Below are 23,314 nucleotides of genomic sequence, written 5' to 3' on the forward strand. Positions count from 1 at the left end.
TTTGTGTGGCTCAGAAGCCATCTATGTTTGTTGCTGAATTGATAAGAGCTTTGTAACAGTAAAATATTTTACCCAGCCACTACTTCCACCACTAAAAACCAACCAAACAAAAAGAATAGACATCTTGACTTGTTGTGTAGCTCATGATGCAGAAAATTGGTCAAAGATTATTTTGGGGGGGAAAAAAGGTGTTGTGCTGCTTATGGTAATTTAAAAAACTTACGGACTTCAGTGCTAAAAATTAGAATCTAGGCCTTTGAGGAGATTTATTTGTTCTTGCAATTATCCTGGTTTAATGGAGTTGACTAAGATATTTGAGATGTTTTTTCACTCTATTGCACCAAAGCACTTGAAATAAGCATCTGAAATGTAGTTTTTATGTCTGAACAGACCAGCCTTTTCAAATACTGGCTTCAAAATCCTGACCTGAAAGAATGTGCTTCAGACAAAACCAACAAAGATGAGCTTAACACTTGATGCTAGGAAAAAAACCTTCAACTAAACAAATCTGTAATCACTTTTTTTAACATGAAAAATAAAACTTGGTTGAAGATTCTGTTACTTAAAGTAGGTGATAGTGTTCAGTAGTGTGAAATCTGACCTTCAATTTTTCATGTCCTTTTCTCTTTTTTTCTGGTGTGAAAACCCCTCTAAGTCACACATGTTCATTTGTTACATCATTGATACTTGTGGTACCTACTGCATTAGTTACTGCATACTAGAATATGATTTGTGATTTATAGAATCTTTGCCCAGTCCTCAGGAGGTCTCCTGGCAGATCTCTTGTGCCCTCCTGCAAGACATTTTTACTGTTCCTAGAAGCCCAGGAGAAATTCCACTTACACTGTTCTTAACTGGATTAACAGATGTTGATTAAAGAAGGAACAACCTAGATAAATTATATTGGGGAAAAAATACAGTCTTGGAAGGATTCTTAAAGGTTGCATTGCATTCTGCTTAAGTTGATGGGGCAAGGTTAGATTTGATTTTCATTCAGGTGTTGACTCTGGTTCATGGAAGGGTCACCAGTCTAAATATCACATGGCCTGTCAGCAATGACTTCAGCTGTTGTGTACATTTGTCTTTGTTTATTCAACCCTAAAATATCTAAATCCTCTGAGAAATTGAAGAATGTTATCACATGACTGAGTTTCTTGTCAAACTGAAACACAGAAAAGCATTTAAGATAAATGGGTCTCAAGTTCTGACAGAGGAAGTGGTTTTAAACGATAATGCACATCCATGAAATAGGCAGCAGTGTATCATTAGGTTTAGAGTAGTTATTTAAGTCCACTACAAATAAGATTGTTTTAAAAGGGAAGATTAAATCTGAGCCACATCCTCTGTGGGAAGGTGTGTATGTATGTGTGTATATATATATATATATACACCTTCAAAGGAATATATATATATATATATATATAAGGAAAATATAGGTGTGTATGTATGTGTGTATGTATATATATATATATACACACACACCTTCAAAGGAATATATATATCCTCCCTTTGAAAGAGAGTACCGTGAATTTAGGGCTCAAACTAGTCTCTAACAGTTGTGGTGGTTTTGTTTTACTGTTTGTTGGTTTGGTTTTTTGGGGGGGTTGTTTGTTTCTAAATGGTTATGTATTGTTGCAGGGTATTTTCCTAGGAATTTAAAGAACATGTGGATGTTCAGTTTGTACAAATAACCAGTGGTGGTTTGCAGTGACTCGTTTTGGAAATACATTGCATTTGGCATCTCATAGCTTAGGGAAGACAAATGCATAGGAACTATTTCTGTAGTATTTATTCTGAAACATATAATCAGTTTATGCAACCAAATTTGAACAAATGCTCAAGAAAAAGGAGTGATTATCTTACTTGTTATAAAACAAATTATACTATTTTAAGAACTTTAAGTCTGATTTCAAAGCAATGATATATAGTATAAGCCATAAACAAAAATAGGTTTCTACCTGTAAATCCCTGAAGCATTAACACATAAACTTTTTAATTAACAAGAATTTTGTAGTTCTTGGCATATAAATAGAATTAAAATCTCCATGCAAATGCTCTTTATGTTGCCTTGCCTCCATGTTAATACCATACCAGTAATCACACACGTGGAATGTAATGGTAATGTGAAGCTGAATAACACATACTGTGAAATGAAAGCAAGGGATGCTTCACTAATGCTGACTTTCGTGTGCATGGTATGAACATATGGTTGAGTGTGGAAGAGAATGAAATATCTGTTAGTGTCATGGTGGGATTTGTTTTCCATACTTAGGATAATCTACTGATCTCGCACTGGTTTTTTTTATATCGCTAAAGGTTTGTAGAGAGAGAATCAAATCTGTGAAATCAGCCTATGTGAGCTTGTGATCCTGGTGACACAGCCATTTCAGTGAGCTTGTTGCAGCTGCCACCAATCCTACTTATGAACAGAAATCTTTTTGAATCTTCACCTGATCATTTCACCTGATACCTGGTTTATGAAGACTGAGATACTGTTGAATGTCTTGCTGTGCTAACTCTGAAAAAACTGTATTGTGTATAGTATATTATGTCTAAAAGTGAAATTAAAGCTCTTAGTGAAGATGCTATTTTAATTTTCAGGTTCGCTGGATGATGTACTGGATTGTGTGTGCTCTTTATACAGTTACTGAAACGATAACTGACCTAACAGTCTCTTGGTAAGACCCTGCTTTTTATGAACTATAGAGGAAACTATATTTGTTTCTGATGTTTTTTGAGTTGTATTGATTTATTTTATATAAAGAAGTCATGTTAATTTAATAGCCCATTTTACAGGAAAAGATCTCGGTGCATAGATGAACAGCATCTGCTTTCAAATTTGCTATACACTGTTACTTGAAGTAGGGATTATAACATTTCTAGCTCCACTGTAGAAACTGAATACGAGAATGAAACTCTTATAAGGACGGCCTAGAATTTCTCTGTGTAGGAATATATAATGAAAAACAAGCATATTAACTGTTTTGATTGCTTAAATGACAGTCCATAAATTCGTAACTCATTTAATTTTTGTCTGATGTAACTTCTTGTATTTGAAGAATCCTAAATGCTAATATAATTGTGTTTTTTAAATAGATCTCTTTATAAAGATTAGTTACTGTGCATTTTCTACTGCAGTTGTTGATTTTGTGCAACCTTTAACTTGTATGTAGGTTTCCACTGTACTATGAATTGAAGATAGCTTTTGTTATCTGGCTCCTTTCCCCATATACTAGAGGGACAAGTTTAATCTACAGAAAATTCCTCCACCCACTGTTTTCTTCTAAAGAAAGGGTAAGAAATAACTTCTCAGATTTCTAATGCCTAATATGGAAACAACATATGCTGAAATAAAAGCTGTTGCTAGATACAGTATAAGAGCAGAGCAGCCTGTTACTGTCTTGCCAGGCAGCATGAATTTGGACTAGCGGAAGCAAGTGCACATGATTGTCCATGTCTATGCTTTTGTTTAACTTGCCTGAGTAGACCAGGTCCTGCTTCCTATTAACATGAGCGTTTCGTGTTCCCTGCTCTACTTGATGCACTCTGAGGAGCCCAGTTAAGTGGAAGTGAAGCAGTTTAACTTTCTACTGCAAGCATGTGAATGTATGAACACAGCTTTACTGAAAGCTGTTAATGTTAACATTTTTTTCTAGCATAAATGAGGAATAACACTTCTCAGGATGATTGACATCAATGACTTTTTTTGGTTTGCAAACTGACAAGAGGAGAGACTTGTTTAAAGGGTAAACCAGTCTGCAGCAGTAAATACCCAAACATAAAAATAGCCAGAAGATGGTTTGCTTTAATCAAAGTATGACAGGGACACAGCTCTGCTTAGCTCTTTTTCAGCATCCTGTTTGGATTAGGGGAAAGAGCAATTAGCAAAGGTCTGAAGACAAGCACTGAGAAACCTCACACTACAGAAAAGAGCATTCCTGAAGGTCAGTGCTAGGCTTGGCCTTTATTAGGTAAAGCAGGTAGTAAGACTGTCACTGATAGGAACAGAGCAAGTATCTTGACATTCTGAATGTTGTGCAATAAACAACTTGCAACTTTGTGAGCTAGAGGGATACTTCCCTGTACTCTGCAAACTATTGGAAAGTACCTTGCAGTCTTTATCTTCAACTCCAGGCATTTACCAGAGCTGGAGATAAATGTCGTAACTGTTTTGTCCTTGGTACTTAACTATTTCAAAGCTGTGGGTTTGGAAGTTCTTTGCAAGTTGACTCTACCTTTCTAGGAAGCTGACTGAGTTCTTCATGTAAGATGATGTTATTTCTTGAAATGCATGATATTTCTTGAAAAACTTCTGTCCAACAAGTTAAGCTTACACTCTCTAAGGAACATTTTGCAACGTTTCTGAGCTGCACTGAAGTGATGTACTTTATCTTCTTGTTTGACCACATATAATAATTTTTTAAATGAGAGAGTTGTAATGAATAAAACACCTGTATACAAAGATATATCCCATTAAATATTTTCTTAAATATTTTTTCTGTCTTCCTTTACTGATGGGAAAATAATACTGTGGGGTAACTTTGCTCTCTTATGAACAGCCCTCTAAAATTTAAATACGTTTTTCTTTTAGGAGATTGATGAGTACATTGTCCAAGCCAAAGAAAGAGGCTATGAGACCATGGTGAATTTTGGAAGGCAGGGGTTGAATTTGGCAGCAACTGCTGCAGTGACAGCAGCTGTAAAGGTAAGTTTCTGCTTGCATTAATTGCTTTTGAGCTTGATATCAAACAGTGTCATTGCACTGGGGATTTACCACTCTTATATAAAAAAGATAAATTCTGCAAGTGTATTGAAATCCTGGGACACAATTAAAGGCTTGCAGCCCTCTTCTCATAGTACGTTTGTTGGTTTTTTGTTTAAGATGGCTTGCAGTTATTTCTTGAGGATCGGTTTACTCTAAATTCAAAAGTTACCATTCAGTTTTCTGTGCAGGCTTTTAACATAGATGTCCATTGTTTCTTTTCTGTCTGTGTTGTGCTTTCTTACTGATAAACACACTTTTTAAAGAACTTCTGGCTTTTCTGCTGTTTTTCTCCAATCATCCTGAGGTAATGCCACATAATGAATTTAGGCATGAAGGACTACTACCATGGATAAAAATTATCTTGACACAATTAACCTGTTTGCAACTTGAGTGAATTATTAAATTATTATGCTAAGCATAAACCTGCCTATTGGTGTTTAGAATACATTTGCTTTGCCATGGATTTGCCATTAAATTATGAAGTAATCTGTCATTTTTCCTTGATTACCTTCCTGCAAAAATTCACTACCTTTAATATTTCAGAGGGCTCTGGGTCTAGAAAGACAAAATACAGGCTAATATGTAAGATTGTAACCAATTTGTGCACCACTGAAAGGAATATACTTCAGACAATGTGTATCCTACCTAATAGTAATTCAAACCAAAACACACACACACACACAAAAAAAAAATAAAAATAAAAATAAAAGGGATAGAGAGAAAAAGTTGTATGTCCAAGTGAAACCACAGGTTTAAGGCAATCATGATTAATTTCTTCCTGGGAATAAATGGAACCATTGTGCTCATAGTAACAGCACTGAAAACCTGAACACTGTCTGTAGATAACAGAAAACAACGAAGAGATCCCTGCCTGTCAAAGTCGAGTATGTACAGCTGGCATTAACTTAAATGTCTGGGCTTCTATGTGAACTTTCTGCATTATAAATAAAAGACATTCCTAAAAAATACACTTTTACATGCTACCTCAAAAAGCTTTGGAAAAGTAGTCATGTATATCTTGTTTGCTCATTTTCTCTGTTCTTAAAGATGCATGTGGGTGGTATAGCATTGTAACTTTTTGTTTTAAAATATGGTCATAATGAGCCTAAAATACTGAGAAAGTGATTGCATTTGATCACTGTGGGTTTCTTCTTCATTATTCAAATTCTTAATAATGCCTTAAGACATGAAATAATTTTGAATGCAATAGAATGCACCTCCAAAAGAATTAAAGTATCCAGAGTGAAAATAGGTTATTTAAACAAGCCAAGGAAACCCAACAAACAAAAAAACACCCAAAGTGCTCTATGGGGAAATAAAGTTTAATTGCTAAATGCTAAAATTCAAGTTCTTTGCATTACAAATTTATTACAAGAAGCGCCTGTAAGGATTCCTATGATTTGTGTGTGTTCTTCATGTTTGGCTATGGTTGGATATTTCTTTGTTAACTTTTAGGGTGTAACTGAAGTACTGTAAAATAAATAACACCAATATCTGCTCAATTTTTTCTGAAATAATGAATAACTTTTTCTGAAATGTCTATGTTTAGACTTCATTGCTATTCAGCTGTGACTCGCAAGATGCCTGCTCTTTTTGTTAAAACTTGTTAAACACGCTCATGAATATTTGTACAGAATTAGTTCAGTGCAGATCAGATGCTTGGGAAAAAAACCCACCACAATACCAAGACCTAAAATAGGCACGATTTTTAAACAGATGAAAGAGAAGACTCATTGAAATAAAATAAATAAAATCTTTATTTTGGCATGTTAAGCCTCTTATGTTTGTCATTCCAAAATGCTGAGCATGCCTGCTTCATGCAAGCAAATGGACACAATGCATGCGTTCTTAATTTTGTTCCCTGTTTTTCAAGAGTTAATTGCTGCCTCTAGCAGGTGAAATTATTATCCCTTCACCAAGAGCTGGTGGAGCATGCTATATGATTTCAGGAATTGAATTGAAGTAGTGGGATCAGGACACACTTTCATCACTATTCTTTTTTTTTTTTTTTTTTAAATAGAGCACACATGCTTATTCTGACATAGCAGATCTCAAATTAGGAGAGGGGGAGAGGCTAAACATGTGCAAGATTAAACCTATGTCAAAAGACACTAAAGTGCCCAAGAAAACTGCTTATAGTGACTTTAGGAGGGTGTTAAAAATGGCTTGGAAACTTGCTGAAATATTTTGAATATCAAATGTGGGAGAGAGTGATTTTCTTCAAGGGTTGTCAAAGGAATAGGGGATTACCATTAAAAGGCTTGCTGGCTCTGTTAGGGAGGTTGGAGCAGCCGGCCAGGTGAGTCTACTGAAATTTGACATAGATTTAAACCCTCTCCCCTATAGTTAAATTTAAATGTATTTGGCAAGAGTATTGACTTATAGCTTACATTCTCATGCTGTATTTTTAGCTGGTACTAGTTAGCCACTGGTCATATAAAATGTAGTGTTTCAAAACCTACTAAATACATTAGCAAAATAGTGTTAAATAAGCATGTCAGAAAACAAATCTTTGTAAAATCCTGATTTCAGGAAATTTAGAGATGATAGTCTGTGCTGAATTTGTATATAAGGAAATTTTTATTAGTTAAGGAATCAAAAACAAGATACCTCAATAGCTCAGTTGATTATGGATTTGGGGGAATTATATTCACAGCACTTAGGTTCCAGTGCTACATCTCATACTTGGATACATCTCATACTCCTCCGTTTTTCAGGTCTTCTGAGATGATGCTTACCTCTGTGTTTCAATTTCTGCCAACCCATGCATTCAGATTTCTTGAGCTACTAGTGAAATCTGGTGTCTTTATCATTATGAGCAGGGGGACTGCTAATTAAGCTGTGAAATACTCTGGGGGTATTTCACAGCTTATGGAGTTACACAAATAGTGTTAATTTGTAAAGTGTTATTGGTGATGATAATATGTTTTGAGGGCTGTGTTTTCTGAATGTGTTCTAGTCATCCTGAATCTGCTGCCCTTTTGCTAATTGAGTGTTATTCTCCTGGCCTTGCTCACACTTCCCCTTGTTCCCACTCAGGACATGGCAGAGGAAGGAGGTATCTTGCAGCCAGCTGTGGCACACAGCCAGTATCACTATGGGGAGCAGTACTGCTTTCATCCTCCTTCCTGCTGGAACAGCCTGTCATGCTGCAGAGGTCATTCACGGGACAGGAGTCCCTCTCCAGGCTGAGAGGGAACAGAAGTCATTCCCTGTTAGCTTGGATTGGATCAGGGAGAGAACAGCTGAGAATGTGGGTACTGCATGCTGTAGAGTCCATTGAGAACTTGTCCAAGGGAGGCAGGCAGCTTCTGTCAGTGATCCTAGCCAGTGGGGGGTGCAAGTCCAATTTAAAGAACAAAGAGTCCCTGAGGCAGACAAAGTGGTGTTTGTTTACTCCCCTGGGTTAAGCATACAGACTGTAAAAGCACATGCTCAATAACAGAATAGAAAATGGAATTTCATTTATGAGGGTCAGCTGATGAGACTGCATACTAATAACATACCAGAGGCTAAGTAGTCTTGAAAGGAGACCCTTAAATAGGCTTGATTTATTTTTAAAAATTGATTTAAAAACATATTATGACTTTAATTGGTCACATTGGTCACTGTTAATGAATGTGGACTCCAAAAAATGGTTAGTATGTTTTAGGAAATGCTATTGAATGATGAAGAAAAATCATTCTCAAAGACTTGCATTTTCTTTAAGACAACACACAGACTTCACAGTTCATCCCTCTTCAGTGTCTGCATACATAGAAATTTTAGTGCTAAGTTGTGTGATTTTTTTTGAATTTTTTTTTTCTTCCCCTGGCATTGTAAATATATGTGTCTCAATCTTTTATGCTGTAATTTAGTCACCAGCCTCTGGCCTGAGTGCAACCTAATGTATACCTTCCTTACTGGCAGGAACTGTCAGTATAACAGGCCACCAGTGGTAACTGCTCTGCCATCTTCTCCTGAGCAGCATCTTGGAGTGTGTATATCTGGGGAGAGCTGGCAGCTTCTGCCATATCCATGGCATGGGAGTGGAAGCAGGAGGTCCTCTTCAGCTCCACCTACAACTGAATTTCAGTTTTTAGGGCAAACATGTTGCTTTCAAGCTGTAACTCTGACCTTTCAAACAAAATATCAAAGCTCTTAAAGCATTATTTTAAATGTGAATGTTAGTCTCACATTTCCTGCAGTGGAGAACATTTAATCACACATTTCCTGCAGTAGGAAAGAATTTAATATTTTTCAGCCAGACTTTTATCCTAAGCTGATAGTAATCCAGATCTTCACAGAATGCTTTGCTTCAGCAGAAAGCAATTAACAGCTGCTTTTGGGCATGGGGGTGGAAGAATCTTAAGTCTTACATGCAGTGTGAGCCCAGTGATATGTACACTCCCACAGAACACCTTGAATTTGTCCTTCAGTCTATGCAGTGGAGTTAAAGTAGATATCAATCTTGATTTGGCTAGACTGGATGTTCCCAGGGGTGGGATAGAGACTGGAGGCACTGTAGGGAGTATCTACATAGGGTTAGTATGTGTGATGGGGACTGTCCAGTTGTTGTGCAACTCCCATTCCTACTGTGACTCTCAGGCACGTGTACTGCATCTTTATTTGTATACATATCCTTTCAAACTTCTCAATGTTTTCTGTGTGTAACTGTGTGTAACTTGAGTAAAACTTTCCATCTTGGCAAGTAGTTCTGAAACGAAGGGCCCATTTACGTCCTCTCTGAGGCACCACAGGAGCTCCAGCTCAACCATGCAGTTTGGTTAAGGGCACAATGTTATTTTATGGCATATACTTGACTTTTTTTTTCCCTTTGAAAAACAAAATTCTGTATGCAAAAGCTTCACCTGAAAATAGGGCTGAATGTTCCTAGCTTGGATCTAGTCCTTTATCTACAGTGAAATAAGAGCTACAGGCTTGTAATGTGAATTCTTAGTATTTTAGTTGTTATGTTTAGTTGCTATACAATTTCCAAATGTCTTTTTGTAGTATATCACATGATGAATGAACTTTCTGGGCAACTAAACAAGTGTCTTTCTATACTTCTGCTGCTGGCCAAAACCAGCTTCTGTCACTATTTTAAGTAGACTCTTCACATTTGGTGGGTGGAATTGTGCTGAATTTGTATGGATTCTGCTGTGAACCAACTAGGCCCATTTTACATATTCACCAGCATTCAGCGACTGAGACTTAAGTCCTCTTCAAGCATTGGACATGGACTGATGAACAGTCTTTATGCTATAGCAGAGTAATGTATATACTGTAAGCTGTTACTTGTCAAAAGAAGCAGTTCTTTCTCCAGTCTTCTTCTCCATGTCCTAGCAGCTGATAAAGTATAGCTGGTTCCTGATGTATTTTACTTGAAATGCTTTTCAGTGCAAGAAGTGGAGTAGTGGAAGGGCAGGATTTTTTCTGCCTTAGGAGGAACCTTAGGAGACCTGTCTTAAGCCATTTTGGGGAAATCAATTTGACTTCAGTGTCGTTCCGATTGGGAATGGCTAGAAAGAACGACACTGGACTCTCAAGGGAGTCACAACACGAGAATTCCTTAGTTTATCGCTTCAGGCCTGTCTTATAGACAGATACGTGGAAAGTACAGAAAAGAAACTCTTATTGGTTAACAAAGTGGAAGGCGGGGGTGACACGCTCCGGCCGGGGCACCGCTCGCGGCACCCCAGCCCTGTCCCGCGGGAACACTTGGGCTCGCAGGAGAAGAACCCGACAGCACAGGGCCGGCGGAGCTCGGCCCGGCTCCCGCAGCACGGTCTGCACATGACGCGGTGCCGGCCGGCGAGCGCGGGGGGAACGAGGTTCGCTCCTCTCCCCCGCCATTTCTTTGCTGGAGTGTGGGCGAGCGCGAGGTGAGTGCGGATTCGCGGATGCGCGGGTCGCGCAGGCGCGCACGGGGGGAGCGAGGCTCGCTCCCCTCCCCCCCCCCCGCGCCTCTCTGCTGGAGCGTGGGAGAGCGCAGGGGAGGCCTGGGCTCTCCCCCTCTCCCCCCCCCGCCGCTTCTCCGCCGGCACCTCGGATGGGCCGCAGCGGGGGTGTCTGCGCTTCTGTTCGTGGCACAGAAGGAAGAAGCTCGGACAGCGCAGAGGGGCTGGAGAAAGGAGGTTCTGCGGCTGCCGGCGGTGGCGCTTTTGGCGCCGGCGGAGGCTTTGCGGGTGGCACAGGCGGAGGCGGGCAGTCTCTGCTTGCCTGCCGCTTTCCCGTTGGCAAAGCCCGCGCGCTCAGCTCCGTGGGTGACGGGCGCTCAAACTTTTCTGGAGAGGGAGATCTCTGGTTCGCAAACTGTTCCTGCCCGTGGTTAAAGTTCTCTAAGGGTCCGGGCAGAGCCGCGGGAGCGCTACGCTGCTCATCTACGGTCTTATCTCTCAGTTTCTCATTTTGTACAAAGGAGGCACCCCTGGCATCAAAGTTTCTCATCCCGGTTTCGCTGTCCTCAGACTGGCTCCGTTTCAGCGCTTTAAAAAGCACTTCCTAGGTGGCTGCCAGGCTACACACGCTGATATCTCCGTTAATGAATTCCGACTATAAATGGTTCTTTATCGACAGCCAAAGTTCGAGATCAAAGGCATTGTCCATAGTTATATCAAAACCTTGCTCTTTCACCCACTGAAATAAAGCACGCATGGCATCTTCAGAAACACTGAGTCCCATGCAGGGCAGGGCATCCTGCCATGCAAGGTAGGCAAGCTGTTCATCAGCTGAAGTACAGTTCTCCATTATGAGGACTTTATCTTGGCGGCTCCGCGAATGCAATTATGCACACGCTATCGGCTCAGACCGGGATTTTGAGCTCTGCTTTACCAAGGTAGGCTGTTCCAAGCCCGCTCACCGGCAGGGCTCCACTATCCTGCTGGTTTCCAGAACCAGCTTCCTCTAGGAAAGCCTGGGAGAATTCTACTTACCCCTCTAGGGGGAAGGGCTGGCTTTTTCCCGCTCGCTGCTTACTCTCAGGGGATTAGCAGATGTCACGTCAGTTGCTTTCTGACCTCGGGGGTCGGCTGCACTTCACGTCGGGTTACCGGACCTCAGGGGTCGGTTCAACATCACATCCGGGTCACCATATGTCGTTCCGATTAGGAACGGCTAGAAAGAATGACACTGAACTCTCAAGGGAGTCACAACACGAGAATTCCTTAGTTTATTACTTCAGGCCTGTCTTATAGACAGATATGTGGAAAGTACAGAAAAGAAACTCTTATTGGTTAACAAAGTGCTACATCACCATCATTGGTCAGTGGCACACAACCCCTCTGACTCCCTCCTGCAAGGGAAAACAAGAGACTGCAAAACAACATCTGCAAGGCTGTTTAGTGTCCCTGAGAATTGTTTTAATTCCTTCTCATATTTTTCTCAGGCTATTTTCTCAGGCAGCCTGAGGAGCCATGCGGCCTGCAATTTGTACAGGCACTGTGGTTCAGATTTAGCATCCATAACTTCAGAATTTCTATAACCTTTAATACAGACACTGTACAGCATTCATAGGGCATTTTTAACTCAAAGGCAAGCTGTACTTAAGTTTTTGAGAACTGAGTAATCATACAAGTTTGTAGAAAGAGAGAGAAAAGTTAAGGCTCCTACTTCTCTCACAAGAAACCTTTTCTTTGTTATTGTTTGGTGACAATGTATGAATGGTGGAGTAAGAATTATAATAGGTTTCTTGTGCTTAAATAGCACTCTGTTCACTATGTTAATTTTATATATTGTACTAATAGCTAGTCATTAGAAAATTAAAATTAGGTTTCAGCCACTTTTCCCTCCTGCCCTTTGGTACCCAAGCAAACTCAAATAGCTTTCATTCAATTGTCTCTTCACTTTACATGGCTATTCTTAGCATGGAATAATTCAGTATGCTGGTCTACCAATGGCAAACAGTTGTTGTCATAAGTGCGGGAACAAACGGCTGTGGCCAGCAACACCAGAATTGCCTTCTGCTGGTGCTGTTGCAGAAAAAGTTGTATGGAATTGTACCCAGGTTTCTGCTCCTGCTAGCTAACATGCTGATCAAACAAAGAATTTTACTTAAAATCTTCATTTGTAAGAATGAAATTAACTATTTTAACACTTGCTTGAAGTGGAATTCATGCACAGGCTTGTTAACCTTTCCCTAAAATGGTTATTTTTTGCCTTATGCCAGAGAGGGAAGAATTTGGTGTTATTTTAACATGACTTTGAGTACTTTACTCGTGGTCATATTCTTTTAGTTGCTTGTGTAATAAATTTATCTTTAATGCTTTAGTAGTAACATCATCTAATGTAAGATGAAAGAGCTGCTGGATGACCTTTCTTTCCAACAGGGAAATTTCCATATGTTCCATACAGAAAAGAAGTGAAGACAATTGGAGAAGGAATACTTAATGTTCATATGTGATTAACTATTCTCCTGTGTAGCATTCGATTTTGCATTGGTATTATGTCAGTAAAGCTATACTAGTAAGAGAACTTGCTATCCTGTAGTCCAGGCTGGACCTCTTTGGTTTGTAGTTTCAAGTTTCTGTCAACTGGAGCTCTTTTTGTAGTGCTGCCAGTTTCTCAGTTATTTGAATTAATGTTACAGAGTGTATTTTTAACATGTTTCTCCTTCACTTTATTCAGATTTGTGGAGGATAAAATATAAAATAGCAGAAGAAAACTATCTCCCACCATACTCTTTAAAATGCAGGTGTTACTGTCATGCTACTTTGAGCTGCTATGTTTGAAGTTAACATTTCTGATGTGTGTTTCTTTTAAACACTTGCCCTCACCCACGTCTTTTTTTGCTCTGATTAAAGAAGTGAAGTGCAGCATTTGTAATTAAGCTGCTAGCTTGTGTAACTTTGTCATCTGCAAGCAATGTACAGTTAAGCATGGGTAAAAGTAATACCTAAATCAGATGTAAAGCAGCTGCATGTGTATCTTCAATGTATTTTGTTGTGCAGCAAGGAAGCATGGGCTTAAACATCTTAACCCAAGCTGAGCAGCAAAGTTAAACCTCTGCCTGGTTTCCGAAGATACTGTTGTTGTATTTCAGAGCCAAGGTGCAATAACTGAGAAACTGAGAAGTTTCAGTATGCATGATTTGACTACTATACAAGGAGATGAGTCTGTTGGACAGAGACCTTATCAGACATTGCCAGAAGCTAAAAAGAAAACCAGAGCCTCTGCAAGTGAATCTTCAGGTATGTATCTTTTCTTTTCCCTGCCTAAAAGAACAATTCACCCAAAGCAAAAGTGGAAGAGCAGAAATACATTTACCCTCTTTCTAAATGGAAAAGGCCTCAAAGAACTCCAGTAGACTTAAACAGAGTACACTCAAAGTAAATTATGGCAGTTCAATTCTTCCTGAATTACTTTCTTCTCTCATCCACTCCCAGTGTAATCACACTGTATTCATTACTCCTTGTCATTGTCAATTGGCAACAAGAATTTATTACCAAAGTAAAACTTAATTGGAAGTCAAATGTTATATAATTAAGTAGTGTTTCTGTGACAAATGTAAAAGAAATTAAACATGAAAACATATGGAAGCTCAGTAAATAAAAGAGAAAATTAATAGAAATTACTTCACCAGGTGTCCTGGGGTGACTTTATGATACTAGTATTCCCAATCTCCTGCTTTATATATATCTGTTAAGTTCTTCACCTTTAATATTAGCTTTGAGAGCTAGGGAAGTTAAAACTGCTGGAGGCTGATGGGAGTTTTTTCTCCGACCAATAACTAGCTATTTCTGAGAACTGACAGTGGTTTTGACCATTGAAAAGTGAGATCAACCTGTGAACACCTACTTTAAGACCTAAACCCGAGAATTTCTTGTTCTCTTTGGTTTCTGACTTTTGAAGAGGTAACAGGTTCCGGCTCAGCCTCCTCCTCCCCCACAGCAGGCCAGACAAGGCCACGGAGGGGAGTGGCGGGGAGGTGAGCAGGCCCAGGCCGGGTCAGGCCAGTTCCCCCGGCTCGGCTGCTGTTTCTGCCACTGCTGAGTTTTACCAGAGACTGCCAAGTAAGGAGAGGCCATCGCAGACAGCTCTAGCCGCCGCTCTGGCAGAGATAACAGAACCACCTACCAGGCCTGGGCAAGATTTTAACCCTTTCATTACCCAGATGAGACTTGCAGATTAATCCTTTTTTCCAGAGAGAGAAAGTGATCAGCATGTAAAAGAGACCCTATAAACTATCAAAGATAGTGAAGAAAGGAATTAAGCCTCAGAGGAGGTAGAGAAAGAAGAAGATGCTTTAATAAGCTGAAATATTTTTCTGTTAAAGCTATGGAGATGAACAGTAGTGTTCTGAAAAAAACTCCTTTAATTCATGACAGTATATTGGGAGGAATGGAGTGTTTCAAAGTGAGGATTTTGAGCAAATAGTGAAGTGGTTGTGGTACTGTGAGATGCTGGAACAGAGGGGGAGAAGTAATAGTTGAAGATTTGCAGCCTTTAAGAGGCAAAGAGAACACTTCTGTTTCCAGAGTAGCTCACAGAGACACATGAAGAGAACTTTTGCCTTTGAATAACTCATCCTTAAAAATGACATCCCTAGACTCATTTGACGCATAACACACCTCAGAGTGATGTGAAACGAGAGGAGAGAACCGATGGCAGAATTTCCAGGCAGCTGGCATCAGAGAAATAAAAAGCTATAAAAGAAATAGTTTTCTTGTGAGAAACTCCATAGATAGCAGAAGAAGACTTCTGTTTCTCTACAAAGACTGATGAAAAAACTCTAGCAAGAATTGGGACTGTTTTAAACAAAAGAGTTTTTTTGTCTCTATGTTGTCATGTGAAGAAGGGAATGGTTGGGTAGTGAGGCAGAAAAGGGTTGTTCTGGAGGTTTTATTCTGGTTTCTTATTCTTGTAGTTTTTGTTAATAAACTTTCTTTATTCCTTTTAAGTTTTAAGCCTGTTTTGCTCTTGTTCTAATCCACATCTCACAGCAAGAAATAAGTAAGTTTTCTAGTGATTTTTTAGTTACTGCTTTAAAACCACAACACCAGGTTTGTAGTAATAGATCAAAATGTAAAATTGTATATGATGATACGAATAATAAAGGCATCAAGTTATCATAATAGACCGATGTCTATTAACACTCAGAAGATGGTGTGTGGTGATCAATATATGGTTTTGTTGAAAGATAGTATTATTTCATTATTATGTTACATATACTGTTATTGTCATCATCACTTTGCCCTTGAGCTTGTGATGCTTGAAGGGAGGTTTTGATGAAGGTCTGGTAACTACGTAATTTTTAAATAGCAAGACTGTGATGTATAGGAACTGCTGTTTCCCACAAAAGAAGTGGGTCTGGGCTATTTCTTTTCACTTAAGACTGTCATTCCTTCTCATCCCTCCATTTTGGGGAGGGATAGCATTTGTGGGGTCCAAGGAATTTCATGAATAGTGTGCTAGCCCATTCTAAGGAATAGGTGACCAGCTGAAGGGACCTAATCTGAATTGGAGTTTCCAGAAGGTATCCTGTGCAGGGCAGTGTGAACTGGAGCCTCTGGCTGGAGAGAAAGCCAAGAATTCACAAAGAGCTGCACTAGAGATAATGTCACTGCAGCTGTCGTGCAGGATCTGTTCCTCAGTAAGAGAGCATTATTTACCTATCTGAAATAGCTTAAAAATGCTCTAATTTTTTTTAAAAAATTCTTCAGTTTATACTATATAAATAATCACCGATTGTGAGATTCAATCTCAAATGTCAAAAAGCTTTCTTACAGCTAGTTGAACTTAATGAATTTTTTCTGGTCCTGGTCTCATCTAGCATACACCTTTCATGTTTTCTTTGAATTTTCTTCAGCATTAGGAACTTAAAAAAGATCAAAAGTACACATAGATTTAGGAACACTGTGTAGCAATATTCTCTTGTGCTGAGCTGGATCTTATTTTTTGTCTGGGCCAGGAGTTCTGTGCAAATTGATTTAAAAGGCCTAGTTGTAGGATGTGGATTGTAGGATGATGCTGAGCTGGCAGTGCTCTTGCTGTGGAAAAGGCAGATGGGATGCCGATGCATCAGGTATTACAAATGCAGATAAAAAAGTATTGGTGTCACTGCAAACACTGCTACTCTGAAACAGAGAAAGAGATGTGATTCAAATCTTCTGTATTGAAAAAGATTAATTGAAACTGTACTGGAAGCAGAGACATGTTGCCTCTAAAATGGCAGAAGAGAATGACCGAATGTTTGTCTCAAGTAGCTGTGGAATGGATGATGTGATTCTAATTTCTAGGGAAAAAAATGATGAAAAAAATTAGATAAGCCTAAATAAAATATCGGCCTAAGATAAAATGTACACAGGTCATTGATAAAATTTGGTTTAGAGTCTAAAAGGTGTTCCTGAGTGTTACAGCCAGTAGATTCTGGGATAAAAGGAGTGTTCAGTGGAGGAAGGAATCAGACTGGATTTGGTAGCTTTGCGATAGGTTTGTGGTGGAGATTCGGGGCTGCTGGACCCCAAGGAGCTTTCGGAGTGTATTTTTAAGCAGTTAGTGCCCTCTAGTGAGAGTCTTAGGTAATAATCTTGGTCCTGGTTTTGTAGTATGTTAACAGTACTTTGGTGTGTTACCGAAATGAAAGAAACTTTGGTATTAAAAATGCAGGAGGATGAGTGTATGAAGAAAGATCCTATGAATGCAAGTCATCAAATGGTTTGTATTGGGAGGGATCTTTAAAGGTTTATTATAAGTGTAACCACCTTCTCATGTGGATTGTGTCCTAAAATCTTATGTACTTCTTTAGATGATCACTAAAGTTTTTGCAGTTCAGTGTAAAGTAGAAGATGTCAGCAAACTTGTGATTTCAGTCTTGACAACTGAAGAAGCACTGCATTACATACCTGTGGAACCAAGTGGCAGGATTAGAAGTACCAAACTCGTGGCAAAGTAGATGTTTCTGTTTTGAAATAAGCACATCATCTAAAAGCATAAATCAAGATAAAAATCACTGCTTTCTTAGAAGTCAAAAAGTTACAGCTACTATTTTTAAAATATTTTTTTTCTAAAGGTTACAAGACCCCACTGGAAAAAAATCCTGGAGATGATAAAACAGATGAAGAGATGGAGGGGACACATTCAGAGGATGAAATGTTTGCTCAGAAAGGCCTTTGCAGAACTCAGAGTATGAAATCTGTGAAAACTATTAAAGGCCGTAAAGAGGCAAGTATAATCCTGGTTAATTGAGTTTGTTCTTTCAGTGTATATTGGCATTATTCATAGTGCAGAAATTTATTTTTATTTTTAATATTGGAGAAGTTGTCAACAATAACTGGGTTCCAGAATGCTAAATGGGGAAGAAAGCATGTGACAACAATATTTAAGTTTGGAGCTTTTGTAGTTTGGAGTGTTTAGGGGAAATATATGTATGAAATTAATGAAGCAAGGAGCAAGGGAGAGGAGATGAAACAGACTCTGTGTTTGAAATGCTAATTTTGGCACCACCAAGCCTAATTTCAGGAAGTGTTCGCCTTGAAAGGGGTATGGATAACAATAATATTATCTGTGTGTTGTGCACACTTAAACATCTGCTGTTTAATAGATAAAGAATATTCAGAATTTTTTAGTTGCCATAGACAAACAGCCTGACTCTTTGTGATCTACAAAGAGAAGATCCTAGTTAGCATCCTAGTGCATGCATCACAAAATTTAAAGATACTCCAGTATAAATCTCTGTGAAGTCTCATAAAAGTTTTTGGGTCATTCCAGGAAAACAATTGATACTTACTCTTCTTGCCCAATTCTGTTGAAACTTTATCTTATTCAGTCATAGGTAGATTCTCTTAGTGAAACTGGGTGTCCAAAGCACATTGGAAGACATTTGCTAAACAGGATTAGTGGGGAGGTGAATCATATTTCCGTTTCATGTGACTCAGTACTTCATTATAATTTTGTTTTTCCCCTCAGATACGATACGGATCACTAAAATACAGAGTAAAGAAGAGACCCGTTGTATACTTTTAAGTGTACTGCACAATTCCTGCAAGAGAAACTGCTGTACTATAGTAACTTGAATTCAAGTGTTAAAGATCTGTGTACAATGCCTAGAATGAGTCTGTATGGACAGATATGGTAGGACTTGGTTTTGTGAGCCCAAGTGATCAGATAAAGTATTACTCTGTTTTTCTATAATTGTGTCATGTTTAGATTTAAATCTGGACAAGTTACAGCATGGATTTCAGCACTCCTTAAATAGGAGTAATAGGAAATACTCCTTTGCCAGAGGTATTGAACAGATTGAAATAATTGCAAATCAGACTGAATTAAAAGAAGCTGTAAGTATGTAGAGCTTGTGAAAATTGAACCATAGTGTCCCCAAGTTTACACTGAAAGATAAATATACTTGAAACATTTTTCTGAACTACAATTCCTGAAAAGGCCTTTTTGTAATTTTTAAATGTACAGTTTAAAAGACAGTGGGTGATGGTGGGAAAGGAAAAGGAAAGATGAGGTAGGTAGGATACATCCTTAACTTCATCATTTTGTGTCATATTGCCAAGCTTAGCAAACTGGGGTACATACAGCACTTTATGCAAAACTATATAGTTTTGCACACTCTTAATGATTTACAACTGCACATCATTTTAGTGACTTGCTACATAGGCTAGAGTTACATTTTGAATGGCAGCAATTCTTGTATTTCATGATATTTTTAAAATTCATCTTGATTCCTTAAGTACACTTAGGATGCTGTAGATATCTGCTACTAATGACATTATCAGGTGCCTTTCTATGTATTACTGGGCTGTGTAGGTTTTGTGGTTTTGGGGTTGTTTTTTTTTTTGTTTGTGGGTTGTTTTGTTTGTGTCTGTCTTCCTCCATCTAAAGAGATATAACATGATTTAAGTCAGATTTTGGTTAAAATTGTGGCAAGTAAAACTTGTAGCAATTCCAGTGATGCACCTCAGGGATCTTATCAGCCCATGAGCTGTGTGTTCAAGTCATGCTGCCGTAAAGTCATATATGATAGGTTAGTCAGGCCCTGGTTTAGTTTTGCTCTACACTGCTTTAAGAAAAAATATATTTATATATATATGTACTTTAGAACATGTATGAGTGTATATTTCATACTATATGTGGATTCTAAGATGGTCTGTGTAGTACTTTTTTTTTATTGCTAAAGTTATTACTAAAATATTTGCATATAAATAGCTTCTTCTAAAGATCTAGTTGATTTAGTCAATCATTTTATAACCTAGAATCCCATGGCATATCTACACAGAGATTAATTTTGAAATGACTTTCAATGCAGTGATTTGTCAAAATTACTTTTTTAGGTCACCTTTGGTATTATTTTCTGCAGTTCTGAGAATTAGACTGATTCTAATTTTCTGTGTTACTATATTCTACTGTGGCTTTAGGGAGAAACAACCCATTTCTTGCAGATAGTAGTTTATTATGTATCTTTGGGACAGACCTTGTGACTTGCCTCAAAGAGAACATAGCATGGATTCCTCATATCCTTGGATCTCTGACTTCAATCCTCAGACCTTCCCCCAGGTATTGACAATCATCTGCTGTTGGTGTTGTTGCTGTCTAGCTGTGGGAAATGTCTGCAAGCCATGTGCAAAGCTGTGCTCAAAATGCAACAGCACTTAGAGCATCTCTGAGGAACCTCGGTGCTTTAGTGAGAAGTCCCAGCAGGCCATGTGTGATTAAAAGGATGAAGTTTGTAATACTTAACTCAGAAACACAGTTTGATACCAGAAGACAGGAAGGCTGCTGTCTCCCAAATGAATACAGTGCAAAACTCCCATCCCCTAAACAAAACTGTACCTAGTTATCCAGCTTTTCTAAGGAGATGTAGGCAAGAAGTGATCAAAAAAAAAACCTCCCTGGGAGTGTGGGGCTTCTGCCCCAGGAGTGTTTGTGCTTCTCATCTGTTTCCCTGAGGCTTGTCTGTATGTTAAGGTACATAAGAAATTAAGGAACCTAGAGCTCTTGTATTTGCATCTCACCAGTCTCTGAATAGTAGACTAACCAGGGCCTGAGATGGACACTCTTACTGTATAGTTGAGCATTTGCTGACAGAGTTTTCTGTAACTAATCATGCTTGTTTTACCAGCAAGCAATGCAAAAAAAGATCCTCTTTCTACAAGTCATAATCCTGCATGAAGGAGTAGGGTAAGCCATTTTTTCAGAATTACAGTTCCTGTTACAAGTTCATGTAGATCCTGTTTTGGGAGTTGTGTTTTTACCCCATCTCTAGGACTAGAGATCATTGAAGTATTTTAGGCTCTACCACACTCTTGTCAGGAAGTTGCTCTATGTGTCTCTATGTACCTGAGGCTGTAACTTCTGGCAGACTTAACTTGCCAGCTCAGTAGTGATAAAGACTAAATAAATACTCCTCTATCTGGAACTTGCATGGAATTAGGAAAGCTGGCAGTGTTATTAATATTCATTACTGTTTGCATAAAAAATGTACTTCTTTCAGATCTTACATGATCAAATCTTCAATGTTTTCCTAGCTGTTGTCTTCATTCTAATAGCCAACTATAAAAATATTTTCTTTTTCTATCTCAGACTGATTTTGATCTTTGAATTCATTCCCAAATTTGTTCACTGGATTATCTTAATTTTTTTCCTCTTACTGTTCATTGTTAGCTGATGCTAACAATGCACACAATGACATGATTAGCTTTCATCCCAGTGATACATAGTTCTCCTTACTGAATTTAATTTAGTTTGGGTTTGAAATATTACAATCTTTTAACGTTAGTTACACGAAATTTTCAAACTTTTCTTGCCTTAGCAACTGCAGAAGTCATCTGTCTAGCTCTTACAGGAAACTTCTTGAAAAAAATGTTAAAAATTGATGTTTATTATTCATTGTGGATTTGGAATGTAAAATGTAGTTCATGCCAAATTATCTAATCTTCTGAAAAAAGTGTTTTCTGAGAACTGACTGACTGCCACCAACAGGACTACTGGTGTACTTGAACAAAGACTTGGGGTTTAAAAGTGTTTTAAAGGAGAATATGTATTTCCATTTAAATCGTATAAAGGTTTGAAGCCTTTCCAAAATATATCTGAACTGACAGCTTTCTTAGCAAGAGCCTACTGTACTTCCAAAATACCCAGTCTGAGATGAGGATTAAATTGGTGGCCTCAGCTGCAAATAAGCTTAGGCTGGACTTTGATTACAATGTAATTGCCAATATTGCTAATTCCTTTGGTATGTGAAAATAACCAAATAATATCCAACATACATTTTGCAAAATATAATGAATTTTAAAATAGAAGATAACTTAGTAAAAGAGAATGGTGGAGAAAATTCTGGACGCATTCAACGTACTGTTCATGAAAAAAATATGTTTTACTTTTGGTGTTGCTTTTATTAATGGGAAGTTGGTATTTTAAGGTATTTTTTCTACAAAAACGTATGTGCAAAGGCAATATTTTAACATTTTTCAAGAACTTATATTGTTAAATGCTACAAACCACAGAATATACATTTGGACTGAAGGTAGTAGCTTTAAAAAAAATGCAATGTAAGCTTTAATTTTTATATTATAGTAATAACTTGCTGTCAACTTGTTTACATATTTGTAGGATGGAAACTTCATTATGCATTGACTTATCTTGATGCTGTCTTTAATAAATACTGCTTTGAGCAAGATGCAGTGGATATTTTATTATCTGAATTACTATTATAAACCTAGTCACTATGTAATCTGTATTCTGTTACTTATAATAATGGTTCAAACACAAAAACAATCTATCTGAAGTTTGGAGAAACTTTTAAAACTCGTTGAATTATGACTAAGCTACTCTTGATTTTCTGCCACCAAGTTTGAAGCTGATTTAGGCTGAAATAAAATATACCCTGCCAGAGGCAACTTGAACATACTATAGTGTCACCTGGTTTGATTAGGTGCTTGGTTCAGAGTAAATTAAGATTGAATTGTTTAATGTCCCAAAAGAGTGTAACTTCCTGTGGAACTGCTGGACATGAAACTGATTCTGTTCTGTATTCCCTAGTCAGGGTTCTTCTGGTAGTCCAGAGGAGGACATGCATAGGTGAATTTGGCCCTTTCCTTTTTCAAACCTCCCTTCAAGTCATCTGTTAACACCCCTACCAAAACTCAAGTAAAAACCTCAGTAACCACATTTTCTAGGCCTTGTTTGCAAGGCTTCCTCAAGGCTTGTTTTCAAGTCTCAATAAAATATATTTTTTATATGGTTCATTGAGGAGAAAGATTTAAAAGACAGTAGCAATAAATGATTTTTAAGCATTATGAAAATCCATCCCAGAAGCACACACTGACTCTTAAGGGACCTTGCCATGATTCAGTTTCTGATGTCAGAAAAGTTCATGCAGTACAAGCACCCTGCCAAAAAATTGTGGATGTCTGAAAGTAATGCTGACTTTTTTCCTTTGTTTCTTCAACTAACGTTTAGAAGGTAGTGGGAAAGTGGACTAAAAGCTGTCTACCTGGTGCTGGTAAGATCCAATCGGGGAATAATCTGAAAATTCAGAACTAATGCTGGTACATACATCTTAGGTTAAAATGTTAATTATTCAGCAGCAGCAATGGTGACAGGTCTTTTGTGGGGGTTTTGTTGTAG

The 23,314-nt window shown here is 38.2% G+C and overlaps 1 protein-coding gene across 1 annotated transcript; it reads left to right on the plus strand.

Annotated features, from left to right (window-relative positions):
• Positions 1-2,576: 2,576 nt before the first annotated feature.
• On the plus strand, positions 2,577-18,911 carry REEP3 (receptor accessory protein 3). Its single transcript, XM_086900578.1, has 6 exons — positions 2,577-2,678; positions 3,174-3,294; positions 4,592-4,705; positions 13,785-13,932; positions 17,754-17,905; positions 18,650-18,911. Exons 1-6 carry the CDS (start codon positions 2,611-2,613, stop codon positions 18,704-18,706), a joined length of 660 nt encoding a protein of 219 aa, XP_086756704.1. The 5' UTR covers positions 2,577-2,610; the 3' UTR covers positions 18,707-18,911.
• The last annotated feature ends 4,403 nt before the right edge of the window (positions 18,912-23,314 follow it).

This window comes from Cyanistes caeruleus, chromosome 8, assembly GCF_971803275.1.
Source record: "Cyanistes caeruleus chromosome 8, bCyaCae1.hap1.1, whole genome shotgun sequence".
Taxonomy (NCBI): domain Eukaryota; kingdom Metazoa; phylum Chordata; class Aves; order Passeriformes; family Paridae; genus Cyanistes; species Cyanistes caeruleus.